Raw genomic sequence first — 20,961 nt, forward strand, 5'->3', positions numbered from 1 at the left:
GCTATCCGCACGCTTCTTGTCCTCATGCAAGGCCTGGGTTGTTGTGTCTCAAAGCGTGGCCTTCTCCTCCTGCGCCGCCCTCCTCCTGTTCCATCACGTGTGCTGCTGCTGGGTTAGCGTTACCGGTCCCTTTTCCTGGAACCTCTTATCTGTATTACATTTATGACTGCATGCCGACAAAAGCATGTTACCTGTGCAAAGAAAACAGACATTTCCCGCATTTAAAAGACAGTTTTCCCTTTGAAACTGTAAAATCGATTTTCTCAAAACTATAAGCTCTTTTTGTTAATTTTTTTTTCCTCTTGTACCCACTCCCAAGGTGCACATACCCTGTAAATTTGGGGTATGTAGCATGTAAGGAGGCTTTACAAAGCACGAAAGTTCAGGTCCCCATTGACTTCCATTATGTTCGGAGTTCGGCTCGAACACCCGAACATCGCGGCCATGTTCGGCTGTTCGACCCGAACCCGAACATCTAGATGTTCGCCCAACACTAGTGACAATCACTGCACACTATGTCACAGCATGCACAGACTGGGAGGAGGAATCCACAGTGACAATCGCTGCACACTATGTCACAGCATGCCACAGACAGAGAGGAGCATAACAAAACTGTAACCTAAAAATGTCCACAGACTGCTTAGCCATTGTCCCCCTACCCCACCCCCTTCCATGTCCCCCCTTTCCCCTTGCTTTGGCAATACCAGTATGAATCTTGGTCATACGAATAAAGCTATCTTTGATTTGATTTCATTTGACCACTTACGAGATTATGGGCTTGAATCACTAAAGGGTGCTAACACAGTTAGCATGCTAAAAGCTTTGCACGTGCAAACTAGGGTGCTAAGTAGTTTGCACGGCAAAGCTGTTACTGTGCTCGTGCTATTTTAGCGCGCGTAAAAGCTTGCGCACACTATTTTGCGTGTAAAACCAGCTGCTTCGCGTGCAAAGTACGCTTATCATACTACTTAGCACATGAAGCGGCTGATTTTGCACGCGAAGTAGTGCGCATAAAACTTTACGCGCGCAATGCGCACTAAACTTTACACGTGCAAACTCTTACGCGCGCATTAGCGCGCAAAAAGGCAGTTTGCATGTGATAAGCAGCTTTCACTGCCGTGCTAACACTTAGCACGCTTTTGTGAATCATGCCCCTATCTGTTTTTTGGGTTTTTTTTAACTGTATTTTTATGTCTCCTGTAATTGGTTTAGTGAACCTTATCACTGTGTGGCTTGCTGACTTTTTTGTATTATGTGAACATTAATTTGCTCCCATTCACCTGATGTTTGGTTTTGTTGCATATTATGCAGAAAAGCTGGCGAAACGTACATAATGAAAGTCAATGGGAGCGCAATGGTATGCGTTTTTCATGCATTTTCCATGCGGTTTTCTATGCATTTTTTCAGAAAAATATTTTTTTTTTTTAGAGAGTTTAGCCTGTTTAACCACTTAGCATCCAGACCTTGTTTTCCCCTTATTGACCAGAGCAGTTTTGACGCTTTAGCGGTGTCCCTTTTTAATCAGCCATAACTTTATCCCTACTCACGACACCTAAATGATCTAGGTATCGTTTTTTTCAGGACAAAACTAGACTTTCATTGGCGGGTATTTTGTCCCGATAATTTTTTTTTCTGCGCATTTTAGCGGGAAAAAAGAGGGGAAAACGTTAAAATTGCATTATTTCTCAGGTTTTCTTCAATTCTAGTAAAAAATACAAAGTGCTACAGTAGGTAAAAGACATGCCATCAGTATTAAGTCCCCAAGGATAGATAGCCAGATGTGTGCCCAGTATCAGACCCCCCCAGTATAGCCAGATGTGCCCCCAATATCAGCCCCCCAGGTATAGCCAGATATGCCCCTGCATTTGCGACCCCCCCCACATATATTTATACAGCTGCGTATCACAAATAAGCACCCCTCATTATAGCCAGATGTGTCCCCAGGATCAGTGTTCCCCATTATAGCCAGATGTGTCCCCAGGAATAGCGCCCCCACCCCATTATTGCATATGTGCCCCCCCAGCATTAAGTTATGTCCCTCAGGACCATCAGATGTGCCCCCCATTATAAAATCCCCCACCCCATTACCCTGATGGGCCCCAATAATAATTTCAACCCCCCCCTTCAGATTTTAATCCCCCACCCTCTGTTATGGGCAGCCTGATGTGCCCCCCCCCCCCCCCAGATCGTAAAAAAACGCCCCTGCAAGATGAATATCTCACCTTACCTGGTTCCTGCGATCATCCTGCAGCTCCAGCCTCCATTCTCCGCTCTTCACTCAGCCCTGTGATGCTGAATATCCGGGTCCCGGCTTGATGACGTCATCAAGCCGGGACCCGGATATTCAGCGTCACAGGGCTGAGTGCACCGCGGAGAATGGAGGCTGGAGCTGCAGGATGATCGCAGGAACCAGTTTAGGTAAGATATTCATCTTGCAGGGGTGTTTTTTTACGATCTGGCCACAGAGGGGGAAAGATGAATGATCACGCTGTTTGCTACAGCGGTGATCATTCATCCGCGGGGGGGTCACTAATTGGCTACAAGGGAACATGTTCCCTTTTGCCAATTAGTAAGGCAGCTGACAGTGCCGGGGGGTGCGCTCTGAAGCGCACCTGTCCCTGCACAACAGCGCTGCAAGCAGGTCAGTATATCTACGTGGCTGTGGCTTGGAGGGTGCCACAGCTGACGTAGATATACTGTAGTGGAGGGGAAAGTGGTTAATCCCCCCATCTGTAACTAATCACAAGTGTAATTTGATCCCTCAGCTGTGTCAGCCGGCTGCCTTGGCAGAGCAGCTATTTGTAAACACAGGTACCCATGTGCAATTCACTTTTTCTCCGGAGTTGTCTCCAAGGTGATATTTTCACAACCTGACATAAAATGCCTTCTAAGCTACCAACAAGCAAGAAAATACTCACAATATGTTTGATAGCACTTTCTCATCAACTTTTGGGTACTTTTTCAATAGTAAAATGCTGAAAAAATAGTTTAAAGAGAAAATGAAAGTTATCTCCTAGGAGAAAACTTAGGAGAAAAAAAAGTTAATTGTCTATGGGCCAGGATGTTAATAATATGTCTGCTCCCGTGAAAGCAGGAAGTAGACACAGTGCATATCTCTTGCAGGATTTGTATCAGCTGTAACAAAGAAATGTTTTTCTTTAAAGGTTATTATGCTTTTGCTTGGAAAGCACTACTGTGGATTTGCTTGTCAGTGGATGATAAATACTTACATTTTTCCAGGCGGACTGCCAAGACTGCTGAGGAGACCATGAAGAAAAGAAGCATCTCTCTGCCCATTCTTATCCTCCTGTTGGTGTCGGTGGATGCACAATGTGAGATCCATTATTGATATTTGCAACTAGAGATGAGCCGAAATTTTCGAAATTTCGAACTGCTTTTATTACGAATGCGAAATTTAACATTACGACCCAAATTCGTAATTTCGTAATTAATTTTCAAATCGTAATCGAAATTTCACTCCCGTAATGACGAATTTCGTGTCTCCAACCGAAATTTTACTGTTTCAGGTTTGTAAGGGTTTCTATCCCTCTAGATGCCTAAAATGAATAGCCCAGCCAGTCCTCCTCCTCCTCCTCCTCCTCCTCCTCCTCCTCCTCCTCCTCCTCCTCCTCCTCCTCCTCCTCCTCCTCCTCCTCCTCCTCCTCCTCCTCCTCCTCCTCCTCCTCCTCCTCCTCCTCCTCCTCCTCCTCCTCCTCCTCCTCCTCCTCCTCCTCCTCCTCCTCCTCCTCCTCCTCCTCCTCCTCCTCCTCCTCCTCCCTCTCTCTCTCTCTCTCTCTCTCTCTCTCTCTCTCTCTCTCCAGAGATCTGTAGTATTTCAAAACCATACTCACATTCATGACATGTCCAGGGATCAAACCCAGGCCAACCACATGGAAGACAGCTATGCTCACCACCATACCACCAAACACACACTAAATAGACTGCTAACCTAAATCTTACTTGTAGACAGTCATATGAGACACATGCTGGGTGCAGGGCTTTGTGATTGGACCATGGACCATGCGATAGAGTGAGGTGCAAAAATGAAATCATGCCTAGCAGAGGATGGTTTCACAATGCTAAATGCTAGGCTGGCTGTGGTGCAATTGGTTAGTGCGTCTGGCTGGTAACAGCAAGGTTACAGGTTCGATTCCATCCAGGCATGTCTTTTCCTTTTGCGTTCAACAGTTGTCCAAACAGAGCCAACAGAGCCCCAGATAGCCATGTAGAGTTAGGTCACAGCTAGCCTGGCTGTGGTGCAATTGGTTAGTGTGTCTGGCTGGTAACAGCAAGGTTACAGGTTCGATTCCATCCAGGCATGTCTTTTCCTTTTGAGTTCAACAGTTGTCCAAACACCGAGCACAAAGTTTTGCATGCGTAAAGTTTTACGCACGCAAAATACCCCCATGGGGTTCAATGGCGCAGCGCGCGCACGCAAAAGGAAAAGACATGCCTGGATGGAATCAAACCTTGCTGTTACCAGCCAGACACACTAACCAATTGCACCACAGCCAGGCTAGCTGTGACCTAACTCTACATGGCTATCTGGGGCTCTGTTGGCTCTGTTTGGACAACTGTTGAACGCAAAAGGAAAAGACATGCCTGGATGGAATCGAACCTGTAACCTTGCTGTTACCAGCCAGACGCACTAACCAATTGCACCACAGCCAGGCTAGCTGTGACCTAACTCTACATGGCTATCTGGGGCTCTGTTGGCTCTGTTTGGACAACTGTTGAACGCAAAAGGAAAAGACATGCCTGGATGAATCGAACCTGTAACCTTGCTGTTACCAGCCAGACGCACTAACCAATTGCACCACAGCCAGGCTAGCAGTGACCTAACTCTACATGGCTATCTGGGGCTCTGTTGACTCTGTTTGGACAACTGTTGAACGCAAAAGGAAAAGACATGCCTGGATGGAATCGAACCTGTAACCTTGCTGTTACTAGCCAGACGCACTAACCAATTGCACCACAGCCAGGCTAGCTGTGACCTAACTCTACATGGCTATCTGGGGCTCTGTTGGCTCTGTTTGGACAACTGTTGAACGCAAAAGGAAAAGACATGCCTGGATGGAATTGAACCTGTAACCTTGCTGTTACCAGCCAGACACACTAACCAATTGCACCACAGCCAGCCTAGCATTTAGCACTGTGAAACCATCCTCTGCTAGGCATGATTTCATTTTTGCACCTCACTCTATCGCATGGTCCAATCACAAAGCCCTGCACCCAGCATGTGTCTCATATGACTGTCTACAAGTAAGATTTAGGTTAGCAGTCTATTTAGTGTGTGTTTGGTGGTATGGTGGTGAGCATAGCTGTCTTCCATGTGGTTGGCCTGGGTTTGATCCCTGGACATGTCATGAATGTGAGTATGGTTTTGAAGTACTACAGATCTCTGGAGAGAGAGAGAGAGAGGGAGAGAGGGAGAGAGGGAGGGAGGGCTGGCTGTGCTATTCATTTTAGGCATCTAGAGGGATAGAAACCCTTACAAACCTGAAACAGTAAAATTTCGGTTGGAGACACGAAATTCGTCATTACGGGAGTGAAATTTCGATTACGAAGGCATCTAGAGGGATAGAAACCTTTGCAAACTTTAAAATACTAAATTTCGTAATCGTAATTACGAAAATTTGCGTAATTTGCGAAAATTACGAAATTTCGATTACTGCTAAAATCGTAATTGTACTAATTTCGCGAAATTTCAGAAATTCGTAATTAGGTCATTACGCTCATCCCTATTTGCAACAATACATTTAATATTTTATTCATGAACTAGGTGGACCTAAGCCTGTTAATATAACTGCCTCTAGTCCCTCACAAGCCCCTCCCTTCCCTATCACCGCCGCATGTAAGCGAGCATGCGCGCACACGCCTCTCTGCATACCCGCGCATGCACGCGCCCGCACAGGGCTGCCATCAGAATTTTCTGGGCCCCATACTTGGCAAATATATGGGGCCCCCTCACACCAAATAACAATCTGATAGGTAGATTATTATTTGCAGATGAAGTGATAGGCAGATTGTATGGGGGTGGAGCCACGGTATGTGGGGTAGAGTCAAAGTAGCTTGCCTGTCGCCCATAAAACCCTCCCCCCTGCATTGATTGTTGTTCACCAATCACGCAGCAGGGAGGAGGGAGATGACCACACAACTCCTGTTATGCCACGGTTTAATTACCAGCGGAGGCTCGAGTGGCACTGCCACTGTTTGGGCCCCAGACCCTTTCTGGGCCCCATACTACTGTCCCTCTTGTACCCCCCTGATGGCTGCGCTGCGCCCGCATGACGCAGGTGCAGAGGGGTTTTGTTATATAGGATGATAATACGATAAAAGATAACTGCACTCACAAAGTAAAGACAGTACTCCTATAATCCATCAGAGTTCCCCGCCCTGATTTGCAAATGCAGCTTCTCACCCTGTAGCTGTCACATCCAGAATGGGGTGATGTGGCCTAGCTTTACAGACAATCAATGATATCACATCTCATATACAGAAGCAGGCTGTCAAGGCAGGAGGAAAGACATCCCTGTCTCGTTTATGTAAATCTGTTGCCATAACAGCAGAACTCCTGCCCTTTGCTTCAATCTCCCTCTACTTCCATAGATAGGATAAGATGTCATTGATTGTTGTGACAAGCAGGGCCAGATTTGTATTCTTTACTGCCCAAGGCCACTGTCACCAGCCGCCCCCCTATAGGTAGCATGATGACCTTTCCCTCCAGTATAGGTAGCCAGATGACCCCTTCCCGCTAGTATTGGTAGCCTGATGACCCCCCAGTATAGGTAGCCAGATTACCCCTCCCCCCTTTCCCTCCAGTATAGGTAGCCAGATGACCCCTCCCCCTTTCCCTCCAGTATAGGTAGCCAGATGACCCCTTCCCGCTAGTATTGGTAGCCTGATGACCCCCCAGTATAGGTAGCCAGATGACCCCTCCCCCCTTTCCCTCCAGTATAGGTAGCCAGATGACCCCCCCCCCCCTTTCCCTCCAGTATAGGTAGCCAGATGACTCCTTTAAACCCTCCTTTTCCCACCACCCTTTCAGTATAGGTAGCCAGCTCACCTTCACAACAGCCATCCGTGTCACTCATTGCTCATCTCCAGTGCAAAGCTTCCTCGTCCTTTCCATCTCCAAAGCTGGAGCAAAGTCCATAGCCGCCAGCCACAATGCAAACGTGCACAGAGAACAAGATGGCTGCTGCGCAGGCGGCATACCACGGCCAGGCGCTTGCCCGATCTCCCTGCATTGCAGCATTTGCATGCTTGCAAATGCTGCACCAGTTTAGCCTGCTGCTTTGGTGCCCTTGCTCCTGTAGTGCCCTAGGTCATGGCCTAGGTGGCCTTGGCCTACATCCGGCCCTGGTGACAAGCCATCCTATACCATTGAGGCTGGCTTTACACTAGAAACCAGTAGTAGCGGTGCAGTGCGATCTCATGATCGCATTGCACTGCAACATTAAAAATAGTCTTTGGCGTTTACCGCGACAATGCGCGGTACTCTCACTTCTGGCTAAATGCCAAGCTAAAAGTTAGGCTCTCTAGGGCTTACTTATTCTAGCTTGTAAGACCACTATTAAAAAAAAACTTAAAATGTAAAATACATGTAAACACATACCAATAAGAAGTATTGTTTTTCAAGAGTAAAATGACCCATACATTATTCTTCTCCTATGTTGCTGTCACTTACAGTAGGTAGTAGAAATCTGACAGAACCGACAGGTTTTGGACCCGCTCATCTCCTCATGGGGGTTTCATAGCCTTTATTCTTTATAAAGACACTCCCTGAAAAGGATTTATGCAAAAAGATGCTTGCCAGCCTCCCTGCTCACTCCACACTTTTTTGGCAGTTGGAAGGAGCAACTACCGTTCACTAGGTGCTTTTGAAAATAAATCAAACACTGAGAACCCCCCATAAGGAGAAGAGCTGGTCCAAAACCTGTTGGTTCTGTCAGATTTCTACAACCTACTGTAAGTCACAGCAACATAGAAAAGTAATTTATAGCACATTTTACTCAGGGAGATATGTAGCCCCTTCCTGGCACTACACCTAACACTAACCTTCCTGCCACTACACCTAACATTAACCTTCCTGCCACTACACCTAACACTAACCTTCCGTCTGTTACACCTAACACTAACCTTCCTGCTGTTACACCTAACATTAACCTTCCTGCCACTACACCTAACACTAACCTTCCGTCTGTTAAACCTAACACTAACCTTCCTGCTGTTACACCTAACACTAACATTCATGCTGTTACACCTAACACTAACCTTTTGTCTGTTACACCTAACACTAACCTTCCTGCTGTTACACCTAACATTAACCTTCCTGCCACTACACCTAACACTAACCTTCCGTCTGTTAAACCTAACACTAACCTTCCTGCTGTTACACCTAACACTAACATTCATGCTGTTACACCTAACACTAACCTTCCTTCTGCTACACCTAACACTAACCTTCCTGGCACTACACCTAACACTAATCTTCCTGCTGTTACATCTAACACTAACCTTCCTGCCACTACACCTAACATTAACCTTCCGGCTGTTACACCTAACACTAACCTTCCTGCTTTTACACCTAACACTAATCTTCCTGCTGTTACACCTAACACTAATCTTCCTGCTGTTACACCTAACACTAACCTTCCTGCTGTTACACCTAACACTAACATTCATGCTGTTACACCTAACACTAACCTTCCTGCCACTACACCTAACACTAACCTTCCTGCTGCTACACCTAACACTAACCTTCCTGCTGTTACACCTAACACTAACCTTCCGGCTGTTACACCTAACACTAACCTTCCGGCTGTTACACCTAACACTAACCTTCCTGCCACTACACCTAACACTAACCTTCCTGCTGCTACACCTAACACTAACCTTCCTGCTGTTACACCTAACACTAACCTTCCGGCTGTTACACCTAACACTAATCTTCCTGCTGTTACACCTAACACTAACCTTCCTGCCGCTACACCTAACACTAACCTTCCGGCTGTTACACCTAACACTAACCTTCCGGCTGTTACACCTAACACTAACCTTCCTGCTGTTACACCTAACACTAACCTTCCTTCTGCTACACCTAACACTAACCTTCCTACCACTACACCTACGCCTGCCTAGAAACTGCCCTGGGCTGGCACAAGCCCCATAGTAGCAATAACATTGCAGGCTTATGAGGTGGTAGCCATCCTACCAAAAATAAGTGTTCCATGAAAATACTGTGTACAGAAATGGACCTGTCAATAGCCTGCATTAATTAGTGTGCAGGTTACTACAGTCTTACTGAGTAATGGTGAATTATAGTGTGGGACAGAGCTAATTGTAGCCTTTGCCACCATTCACACTCTACTGCATTGTGCTGACAGCTCAGATCCGATGCTGTCATTGTCAAAACTATATATTTCAGCAGTAAAATGAAAGAGATACAGTTACTGCTGCGCATCACTTAAAGGACCACTATCACAAAAAAAATGTAAAATGTAAAATACATGTAAACATATACAAATAAGAAACACATTTCTTCCAGAGAAAAATGAGCCATAAATAACTTTTCTCCTATGTTACTGTCACTTACAGTAGGTAGTAGAAATCTGACAGAACCGACAGGTTTTGGACTAACCCATTTCCTCATGGGGGATTCTCAGCAAAGCTTTTATCCTATATAATAAAACCCCTGTGTCTCTGCGTCCTGTCCCTGTGTGTGTGTGTGTCTGTTTCCAGACAGGACAGTTTGCTTTCTATGAACCTCAATGCATTATGGGAAAAACAGCTTTTTTACAACTGCCAAGCAAGCAACGTCTCCCAGTGTGCATATACTTTGGACAGCGGTGGGGGATGAGCAAGAGGGACACGTCTGTGCGCGCATTGCGGGTGGTAGCGGCCGTGGCCTAGCTCCTGTTTTTTAACGTTTTTTTTAACAGGTTTTTTAACGGGCGGACCTTTTTACGAGTTCTTTATAAAGAGGCTCCCTGAAAAGGATATATACAAAGATGTTGGCCAGCCTCCCTGCTCGTTGCACATTTTTTGGCAGTTGGATTGAGCAACTGCCATTCACTTTGAGATTTCTACTACCTATTTTAAGTGACAGCAAAATAGGAGAAAAGTAATTTATGGCTCATTTTACTCTGGAATCAGAATCAATTTATTTGGCCAAGTAAATTTGCACTTACAAGGAATTTGTCTTGGCAGTTGCTTAACAAGCACAAAGAAAAACAATACAAGGACAGACAGTGTGTATATTACAAGTCAAGGACAGTATGCAAGTATAGTGGCAGTAAGCAAGGTGAGAATTGTTCATTTTCAGTTCTGTGCTGATTACTTTCAAGTCTTAGCAGCTCTAAGAAGAAATGTACTTGGTATTTGTATGTGTTTACATGTATTTAAAATGTTCTGATTTCCGCGATAGTGGTCCTTTTATAAAAAATACATAAAAATGAATTCACTTGTTTGACTTCAACTTTTCATATTAATTTCAGTCGAGAATCTTGCCCTTAGAGGCCGTGCAACCATGTCGTCTATCTACTTACCGGATGGCCCACGAACTGCAGCCATACATGCAATAGACGGGAATACGGATCCGATCAACGATCACGGCTCATGTTTCTCCACAGATAATCAGTTTTCTCCTTGGTGGAGAGTAGACTTACTAGAGAGCTACATAATATTCTATGTAGCCATCACCGTCAGAGGGGACTGTTGTGCTGAATACATCACTGGAGCGGAGATTCTTATCGGTGACTCCCTGGCCAGCTACGGGAATGATAATCCAAGGTGGGTTTGGGTATATTTTGTTGTTGTAACATGTTATCAATTTAAGTCTGAAAAATAAAGTTTACTTATAACAATGCTGCTGTCCAATAGGTATGAGCGAGCAAATTTTGTATGCTCAATCTCATGGTGAATTTGGCTTTTCTCGCTCGGCACAAATTTTCACGAGACAGGCCCTTTCTTTTGTCATGCGGTGTTACATTTGTTGAATGTAAACGGGCAAGCGGCTGGTAATGATGTCATGTTACAGCAGGAAGCACGGAATGACAATTCTCTATTTAAAGAGAGTCTGAAGCGAGAATAAATCTCGCTTCAGACCTCATAGTCAGCAGGGGCATGTGTGCCCCTGCTAAACCGCCGCTATCCCGCGGCTAAACGGGGGTCCCTTACCCCCCGAAATCCCCTCCGAACAGCGCATCCCCTCTTTCGGATTGAGGCAGGGCTAACCGCCGCAGCCCTGCCTCTTGCGCGTCTGTCAGCGCGTATCTCCGCCTCTCCCCCGCCCCTCTCAGTCTTCCTTTCGCTGAGAGGGGCGGGGGAGAGGCAGAGATGCGCCGCTGATAGACGGCGCTGAGAGGCAGGGCTGCAGCCGTTAGCCCTGCCTCAACAGCAGCAAAATCTACGACCAAGTTGGTCATTGATTTTGCAGGGGGGGGGGGGGGGGTAGGGGGGTCAGGGACCCTCGTTTAGCCACTTGATAGCGGCGTTTTAGCAGGGGCACACATGCCCCTGCTGACTATGAGACAAGAAGCGAGATTTATTCTCGCTTCAGTGTCTATTTAAGCGCTCATCCGTATACAGAGAGTCCTTAATATTCAGCTTTTTATAACTTCCTCTTTCTCTTAACATCTGTACATTTATGATGATATCCTCCACCACCAGCACTCTTCAGTGAATAGACTCACCAGATATCTCTGACCACTGTTAGATTTGTCAAATATGCACAATATCCAGGGAGCCTTGGAGCCTCAGGTTTCTGGTGCCTTTAACACTGTGGATATTCCATATCATGCAGAATATTCAGCATTCCATATCTTGCCTTGAATTACTGCACCTCAAAAAAATATCTCTCCTAGTGTGATACCATTTAAAATCAACAAAATTTTATATTAAATATGCACTCACATGTCGGCGTTTCTGTTGACATAGAGAGTGGAGAAGAAGCGCCCTATGCAGGACGGATCTGCCATGGAGAGGGAGGCAGCAGACAGGTCCAGATCCATCTAGCCCAGCATAGGCAACGGGGGGAGCCCATATAAAAAAACTCTATGTGAACAGAAACGCCGACAACATGTGAGTGCATTTTTAGAATAAAATTTTATTGATTTTAAATGGTATCACACTATGAGAGACATGTCTTTGAGATAATTCAAGGCAAGATATGGAATGCTGAATATTCTGCATGATATGGAATATCCACAGTGTTAAAGGCACCAGGAACCTGAGGCTCCAAGGCTCCCTGGATATTGTGCATATTTGACCAATCTAACAGTGGTCAGAGATATCTGGTGGGTCTATTCACTGAAGAGTGCTGGTGGTGGAGGATATCATCATAAATGTACAGATGTTAAGAGAAAAAGGAAGCTACAAAAAAACTGAATATTAAAGACTCTCTGTATACGGATGTGCGCTTAATCTTGTGAAATAAAGACTTTTGATAAGGCCTGCCAGGCCTAAAGGTGGCCATACACTGGTCAATTTGCCATCAGATTTGACCAAAAGATAGATCCCTCTCTGATCGAATCTGATCAGAGAGGGATCGTATGGCCACCTTACTGCAAACAGATTGTGAATCGATTTCAGCCTGAAACCGATCACAATCTGTGGAGCTGCCGCTGCTAAAGCCCCCCCCCCCCCTCATACATTACCTGTTCAGGGGAGGACTGGCTAGGGGGGAAGGGGGGAGATTTCCCCCCAGGCTGCCTCTCATTTAATGATTTAGGGCTGGTGCATGGCCTGCTGCATTCAGGTTTTTGTATAAGACAATGTGAACCACTAGGCTGACTGAGGAAAATAAAAGCCCAATTAGCAATTAGAGGGTGGGAAAGGTAGTAAATATACACAGCATGATGCAGAGCAGAGGCTTGCCTGGAGGGTCCATGGGAAAAAAATTGTCTGCTCTCTCACCATCATATCTCCCAATTGTCCCTCTTTTGAAGGGACAATCCAGTCCCTCTTTGGATATAAGTGTGTGTGTGTGTGTGTGTGTGTGTGTGTGTGTGTGTGTGTGTGTGTGTGTGTGGTGGGTGAGTCTTGGGGAATTAAGGTGGCCATACATCTGTTGACTCAACTGTTTTGATAATTACTATCCAATTGGATGAAAATCGGTACTGCCACAAACATGCCTAATCAATGATTTGACTGTTTTCAGGCAGAAATTGGTTGAATTTGAGTGCTGGGGAAGCTGAGGCTGATGTGGTTGATCCGGTGCGCAGCGGTAACCGCGTGCGATACTCACAGCCAACGGACACAACGGAAACCCCTGGCTGTCATCCCTCCAAATGTATTATGTGACCCCCAATGCCTGAGCATTTATACTTTACCTGTCATGCTGTCCTGCAAGTGTCCTTGCTGTATTTCCGTATGGGCACCCCATGTGACTAGCAGCATATAGAAAGTGGGGCGCGTGTGTGACGCCATTTGGGCTGAGGCTGCCATGAACGTGGGCCTCTAGTTTGTGTTTTCCCCCCAGGCCTAAAGGTCCCAGTCCTCTCCTGTACCTGTTCTGGCCGGCGCGAGTCCCCTGGTCCACCGCTGTCTTCTTCTCTGCCTGGTCCCGGCATCTTCTCCGCATCGGCTCCCGGCTGGCATCTTCTCCCATCACCTTCCGCATCATACATCTGGCATCCGCGTATAACTTTCTGTCACTCCAGTGACAGCGGAAGTTCAAATAGAGCGCCCTCTATTTGTACTTCCGCTGTCAATGCAGTGACACAGGAAGTTATGCCGGAATGCCGTGATGCGGAGAAGATGCCAGCCGGGAGCCGGGAGGTGACTCGCGCCGGCGGAGCAGATAATGTATACCCGCTGTATTGCGTCGGTCGTCGGGCAATCGAACGTCGCTATCGACGCACTCCAGACCCGCCGGCGATCAAGCAAAATCTTCCAAACGGGTGGATCTGTCAGTGGTGTGCGTGTCGATTTCACGGCCGTTTCGATCACTGTGATCGAAACGGCCGTATTGCGGCCAGGGCCGGATTTGTACTTACCAGTGCCCTAGGCCTGCTGTCACCAAGCGCCCCCCCCCCCCCCCCCCGCCACCACCACCACCAAAAAACGTTCTGTCCAACTATCTGACTAGCGATCACTGGTTTGAATGGGCTCATTTTAGTTGTGCTGCTGTGCCCCTCATTGAACAAAGAATCAGTGGATGCTCTCTCCTCTCACGATGGAAATTTGCGCTCCTGCTCGAATGTGCACAGCAGCCGATAGTGTTCTGGGAATGCATACTTGAGAAATTACGCTGATGTATGATCGGTACTCTTCAAGAATGCATAACACTGTACCGGCCTTGGTTGCTGTGCACATCTGGGCAGGAGCGAGAAATTACAGGGAGCGGGAGTGGCCAGAGCATGCGCTGCTTCTTTGTCCTCTGTGCGGCTGACTGCAGTTGGAGCCACAAACAGGTGGCAGGGCAGTGCAATGGAGAAAAGCCCAAACAAAACAGAGAACAGGTAAGTAGCAAACATCCTGTCAAGACCCACTTTGGATGTTTGGTTGTAATTAGTGTGGACCTGAACTCAGAACTTCCTCTCTGCTCTAAAAGATACTCAACAACATAACCTTTAAAGAAAAAACATTTCTTTGTTACAGCTGATACAAATCCTGCAATAAATAGACAGTGGGCTCGATTCACAAAGCGGTGCTAACCCAGTTAGAGACTTTAGGCGTGATAACCATTGCACCACGCTGGTGAAAAGCCAGTTTAGGCGTGATAAGTTTAGGTATGATAAGTTTAGGCATGCTAAGTTTAGATAAGTATAGATCGCACGTGAAGTCCCGCACGCAAAGCAGCACCATTAAACTCTATGCGAAGTGCACCAGACTTTGCTAGCGCAAAACTTTTAATCAGCTGTGCACTGCGGTGCTAACGCAGTTGGTGCTTAAACTTATCATGCCTAAACTTATCACACCTAAACTTATCATGCCTAAACTTATCACACCTAAACTTATCACACCTAAACTTATCATGCCTAAACTGAGTTTAGGCGTGATAAAGGGCTTTTCACCAGCGTGCTAACTGTTAGCACCGCTTTGTGAATCAGGCCCAGTGTGTCTAATTCCTACTTTCATGGAAGCAAATATATTAACATCTTGTGCTTTAAAATAAGCTTATATGCTGTGGCAGTCAGGTGACACAGGGAAGATATCAAATTTGTGATTAGACACAGATGTGGAAGAATTCGAAAGGCTCTTTAAATACATACATGGTGCATGTCTCTGCATGGTTTCCTTCTGTCCTGTGCAAGAGTTCAGCTCCACTTTAAAGCATCTGAATGACATTTATTTATATTTGCTGAAAAATCTACGTATCTCTTTTGAATGCTGAATGTACATAAGGCGGTGTGCTTTAACATATAGACAGTATACAGGAACAAAGTCTGAAGAAGGCTTATTAGCAGAAAGATTACTCTTTTTCTTTTAAGCCAATAAATGGTATCACCCTGATTCAAAACTCTCTGCTTTTGCTGATGGCTAAGATGGTACAATGTTCTACTGCTACAGGAAAGCAGAAGGATGCCAATTCATACACACTAGCATAGAGGTAGTAACAGCTCAGGCGACAGTGACAGTGTAGCAATGAAAGGGAAGCATACAGCATTTTTATTCCAGGCTGCAGCAGTTATCATAGATGGTCGGAGATGAAGGACAGAAAATGAGTCAGGAAAGAGTTAACTTAAGCAGAGAGGAGATCACTGGCTAGAAGGAAAAAAAAGTAATAAATTACGGCTAGATAAGAAAGTGTAATTTACAACTGCTGGGGTCAGACAGTGTCACAGCTCTAAAAGAGAAGGCGAAGAAACTAGCAGAAATGTTTGTGAATGCCTGCATTAGAACTCAGCGGAACTTAGTTTTATCTTCTTTGTAATGTAAATCCCTGGTATTTCTCACATCCACTTGTACTGTATGTCGATCCATATAAATAATTGGATCATCAGGTGACAGTTATGATTGATCCTGATTGTTATAACACATCAGGAAGTGAGAGGTGCAGGGATTGGGGAACTCTGGAATTCCTCTATTAGTGCAGAGCAGGGCGCTGGCTGGCTGCGCTGCGGGAACAGAGGAGATGATTTACTTTGACATATGACTTCTTCTCTCTCCAAGTCATGCCGCCCTTCTGATCTTATCTGATTTTATCGCCCTAGGCCGTGGCCTCTGTGGCCTTTGCAGAAATCCGGGCCTGATTGCGGCGGGAAAATCGTTAGGTGTATGGGCCCCTTAAAGGGACTCCGAGCTCTACTTAAAAAGTAAAATTGTACTCAACCGGGGCTTTCTTTAGTCCAGCGCTGGTCAGGAGGTCCCACGACAGCGTCCTGGCTCCTCTCCTAGTCCCCGCTCCGGAATGGCTGGACGGCGGCAGCCCGGCGACACTCGGCCGAGTGTCGGGCTCCTTCTTCCTGGTATGACGCGGCTGCCGTCACCACGCCGGCCACCTCGCGTCATCACGGTGGCCGGCGTGGAAGTACGGCGCATGCGCGCTTTAATCGCGCATGCGCAGTACTTCCACGCCGGCTGCCGTGATGACGGCAGCCACGTCATACCAGGAAGAAGGAGCCCGACACTCGGCCGAGTGTCGCCAGGGTGCCGCCGTCCAGCCCTTCCGGAGCGGTGACTAGGAGAGGAGCCAGGACGCGGTCGTGGGACCTCCCGACCAGCGCTGGACTAAAGAAAGTCCCGGGTGAGTACAATTTTACTTTTTAAGTAGAGCTCGGAGTCCCTTTAAGTGTAGCGAACTCCGGTGGCTCTCTATGAATGCAGATTGATAGCTATAGTGCTTTGACGTATGTATAACATGGAATGACAAGTGCAGGAGTGAATCATTTGCTCCCAGAATGCACTGTGAGGGCCAGGAGCCAATTAGAAGAGATCCCACCACAGGCATATAAATAGAGGAACATAGGGAGGGAATTCCTCCTTCGTGTGCAGTTCTTACATCATACAATAAAAATGTTCGATTTTCCCATTTATTCGATCTAAATGATCGAATCGAATGAAAGTTGAAATATTTTTTTTTCGATCAAGAAATTTGAATGATTAGCCCGTTTCTCAAAAACTACAAGATTTTTTTGGAAAATGTTTTTTGTACCCACTTGTACTATGCTCCTTAACATATGTAGCAATTTTGGCGTCGCTACCATGTATAGGGACTTTTCTATTCACTGCCAAAGTCGGCACAAAATTACGCAAAAATTATGTGAAATTTTAGGCGAAATTACGAATCACTATGCGAAATAAATTGTATTTACAAACTGTAATTACGTATAAGCATAAATGCAAAAATGTACACAAAATTTCACGTAATCATAATTAGCTGATTACGATCATCATTGAATATGAGTAATGTATAGGCACCCTAAAACATATGGTCAATCACACAGTCAGACTGAGACAGGCAGAGCATTCAGCAGCAGCCTCCATCCCCAGCAAATCAGCTGCCCGCAGTCACTGTTTATTTGTTCTGGAAGGCCGCTTCAAAGCTTGAAAGCTCCATCCCTGTAGCACTCACCACAGTCGTGTGTAAAGCATTAGCAGGGGTCTGGAAATGGTGGACCATGGAAGGGTGCTCATAGAGTTCATATGCAGTTCTCCCGGCAGTAGAGGAGCTTGTTTAGGATCCAAACAGCCAGTAAACAGAGGGGGCGGGGCGACATAACTCAGCACAGCCAGCAGCACAGTGCCATGCCCTGCCTGATCACCTCCATGCTTCTGCTGCTGCTGTAGATTACTCTGCACAGTGAGAAGTCAAGTTGACGTGACAAGTGTAGAGTGCAGCATAGCCAGAGCAGGCATGTATAGAGTGTTCGGACCGTTACAAATGTTCAGCAGCTGACAGTGTCAGGCTGTTGCCCACTGCCCGCCTCTTGTTTTTGGCACACTAGGCCCTGGCCTTTAGTGCCCTTGCTGGAAAAATTTGGCACAATGTGAGTAGCTGAGAGCTCACACCTAGCTTCCACCCTACAGTTTGAATATCACTATATGCTGTACATCACATTGTATGCATTGTTTTTCATGCTTATAATATGCTTGCTTTTCTTTAGATGTGCCTTAATAACAAGCTTACCTCTTGGTGCTACACAAACCTACTACTGTCCTTGGATGAGGGGACGATATGTAAATGTTGCCCTACTTGGAAGAAACGGAGTCATCACTTTTTGTGAAATTCAGATTTTTGGAGTGGCTACTAGTGATGTCAGACTCAGCGCTCCCCTGAATGGTTCGGTGTCACCACCATAAGTCTTCCTTCCAGCGTTCTCCTGAGAGATGCACGTGAAAGAGGAACATGATGCGACCTGGGCTAGGAAACAGCTCTGCAAATGTTAATAACTATCATACAATAAAGCAACAGCATGTTGCAGCCATTGACTCTGTCTTGTGAACTATAGAAAGTGATTATTATTAATAATGTACCGTATTTCTATAACACCAACATCTTCTGCAGCTCTGTACATAATACAAAACAGACGGTAGCAAAGGTGTCCATACCTTACTTCATTTTTAGTATCGATATCCTGCCAATTCAATCAAAATTACTGAATCTGCTGCAACAGGCGACACTGATCAAAGCAATTGATCTGGCATGCTGAAAAGATCTCACTTGAAAGGGAGTTGGGTGTGGTGTGGTGGCCAGGGACATTTTTTGAAAAAGGAATTCCAGGCCATTGCCTGGAGTGCCATTGGTCCTGATGGGCAGGGGCACCACGCCCCTGTATTAAACACCACCCCTAACAAAGCCCTGCCCTGACAGGTTTTCACAGGTTTCACAGGTTTTCTATTATCTGCCTCTGCTACAAGTGTTCAGCAGGAAGTTCGGTGTCCCGGTGTCCGGAGCAGCAGCAGCATCACAGTTTCCTAGAGAGCAGACATGACAGCAAGGTCCAAATAGTGTTAGTTAAAGGCAGCCACCACTGTGTCCCTCTGTGCCACCTCTGCCCCCCCCCCATGCAACCCTCTGTCTCCTTGTTTGTACCTCATTCTGTCCCTTGCACCACTTCTACCCCCATGGTTGATTCTGTCCTCCTGTGCCTCCTTCTGCCCCCTTTGTGTCTCCTTCTGTCCCCCTTTGTACCGCCTTTCTCCCCCTTTGTGCCACCCTCTGTCCCCCTTGTGTCTCCTTCTGTCCCCCTTTGTGCCTCCTTCGGTCCCCCTTTGTGCCTCTTTCTGTCCCCTTGCCCTTGTGCCTCCTTCTGTCCCCCTCTGTCTCCGCTGTGCCTCCTTCTGTCTTCCTCTGTGCCTCCTTCCATCCCAGTGTGCCTATGCTCCTTTTTTTTCCCTTTTGTGCCTCTCTCTGTCTCTCTGTGCCTCCTTATGTCTCTTTATGCGACTATCTGTTCCTGTCCCCTTCCTGCACTCCCTCTGTCCCCTTCCTGCACTCCCACCTAGTGTGTAAGTGCAGAGTATAGTGTAGCAGGTGCTGTGCTCTCACCTTACTTCTAGGGAGCTCAGTACCTTGCCTGTGTGACCATCCTGTCTGTTTCCTGCTTCCTCTAGTGCTGGCAATTAACTCTCCTTGCATAGTGTGTAATCGTGCTACTTGCAGTAGGAGATGCTGGGCACTAGGCTGGGCGGTGAGTGAACAGGCGGAAGCACAGCACTGGACTCCAGTAGAGAGGTGAGAGCACAGCTTCTGCTGCACTACACTCTGCATTTACACACTAAGTTGTGGGAATTCTGCAACAAAATAAAGCAGGATAAGCAGGTTGTTTTTATCTTGGGGACTCCCTGTATTAACTAATCCAGTACCAGCGGTCTCTGGCCACTTAAGGACCAGAGACCACTGGCAATAATTAATGGAGCTCGCTGATGTCACGCCGCACAGAGGGGGAGCAAAGGTGGTGACACAGGACTTCTTGCCTGCAGTGACAAATACGCTAGAAACGGCCCTGATGATAACAGTGGTTGGGTGTGGTGGTAGTAGCATTCAATATCCCGAAACCAATGGACGCCCAGCCAGTCTCCCTCCATGTGTAATGTGTACTCCCATGGATTTGCGCTGAATTTTGCAGTAGTTTTCTCTCACCTGTCTTCCAATGCGCCTCCTCCTATGTAATTTTCCATTGCCCTGCAATTCCTTTACGTGACGCAACTGCATGTGTGTGATGTCAGTATATGTGGCCAGGGTCACAGGGGTGCAGGTGCCCCAGGGGGCAATAGAGAAAGATAGGAGATACACAAGCCAGTGGACAGATGAGCCAGAACTACACTGCACAGCCCGGAGGGTACATATTTCTGGTAATCATAATCTGCTCATTTCACTTACGCAATGTTTTGCGTACAATTTTGCAATTAGGATTACATATAATTATGATTTTGCAATATAATTGATTTAGTGTAATCCCTGTTTGAACTGTTTCCCCACTGCCGCATTGTGCATCTACACCCCTCTGGACTTCACTCAAAAACCAGGGACGTAGATACGCATATCACCGGTTTACATGCCACACCCTCAGCAGAATATTGATTGGTGAATGGAACATGTGTTCCCAAAGCCGCTCAAACTGCCTGTAACAGATGATCACAGGTTTCAGCGATTATGGCGGTATTTAGTACACAGGCGAGTATGGTGGCAAAAAAGGACATCTAGTGGACAAAAAATAATATTACAAGCAAACTAAATTACAAAGATCCCTGTTAATTATTAACCCTTTGTTCCCCCCTCCCTATTATTATCAAAATAAAACACTTATATCAAAAAAACATTAATAGTTAGCTAATTGACTCAGCTTTTTATTATGTATGTTATTTGGGTATATTACTGTTATTTTTGCAAATAAAGGCCTGTAATTGTTTATATAGCATAAAGAAACACACAATGTAAAAAAACCCACACTTTTACTTCCAAATAAAATATTGTCACCATACAATGTACAAGGGACATAATTTAAATGTTGTATTAACCGGGACAAATGGGCAAATACAATGTGTGGGTTTTATCTATTAAACAAGGTT

At 46.2% G+C, this 20,961-nt stretch overlaps 1 protein-coding gene across 1 annotated transcript in view; it reads left to right on the forward strand.

Annotated features, from left to right (window-relative positions):
- Positions 1-18,379, forward strand: part of LOC137571157 (fucolectin-like) — a 32,430-nt gene extending 14,051 nt beyond the window's left edge. The window contains exons 2-4 of the mRNA XM_068279935.1: positions 3,241-3,332; positions 10,500-10,794; positions 18,054-18,379. Of these exons, the coding sequence (XP_068136036.1) occupies positions 3,269-3,332; positions 10,500-10,794; positions 18,054-18,249 (555 nt within the window). The 5' untranslated portion in view covers positions 3,241-3,268 and the 3' untranslated portion in view covers positions 18,250-18,379. The remainder of the gene's footprint in view (positions 1-3,240; positions 3,333-10,499; positions 10,795-18,053) is intronic.
- The last annotated feature ends 2,582 nt before the right edge of the window (positions 18,380-20,961 follow it).

This window comes from Hyperolius riggenbachi, chromosome 4 (assembly GCF_040937935.1).
Source record: "Hyperolius riggenbachi isolate aHypRig1 chromosome 4, aHypRig1.pri, whole genome shotgun sequence".
Lineage (NCBI taxonomy): Eukaryota > Metazoa > Chordata > Amphibia > Anura > Hyperoliidae > Hyperolius > Hyperolius riggenbachi.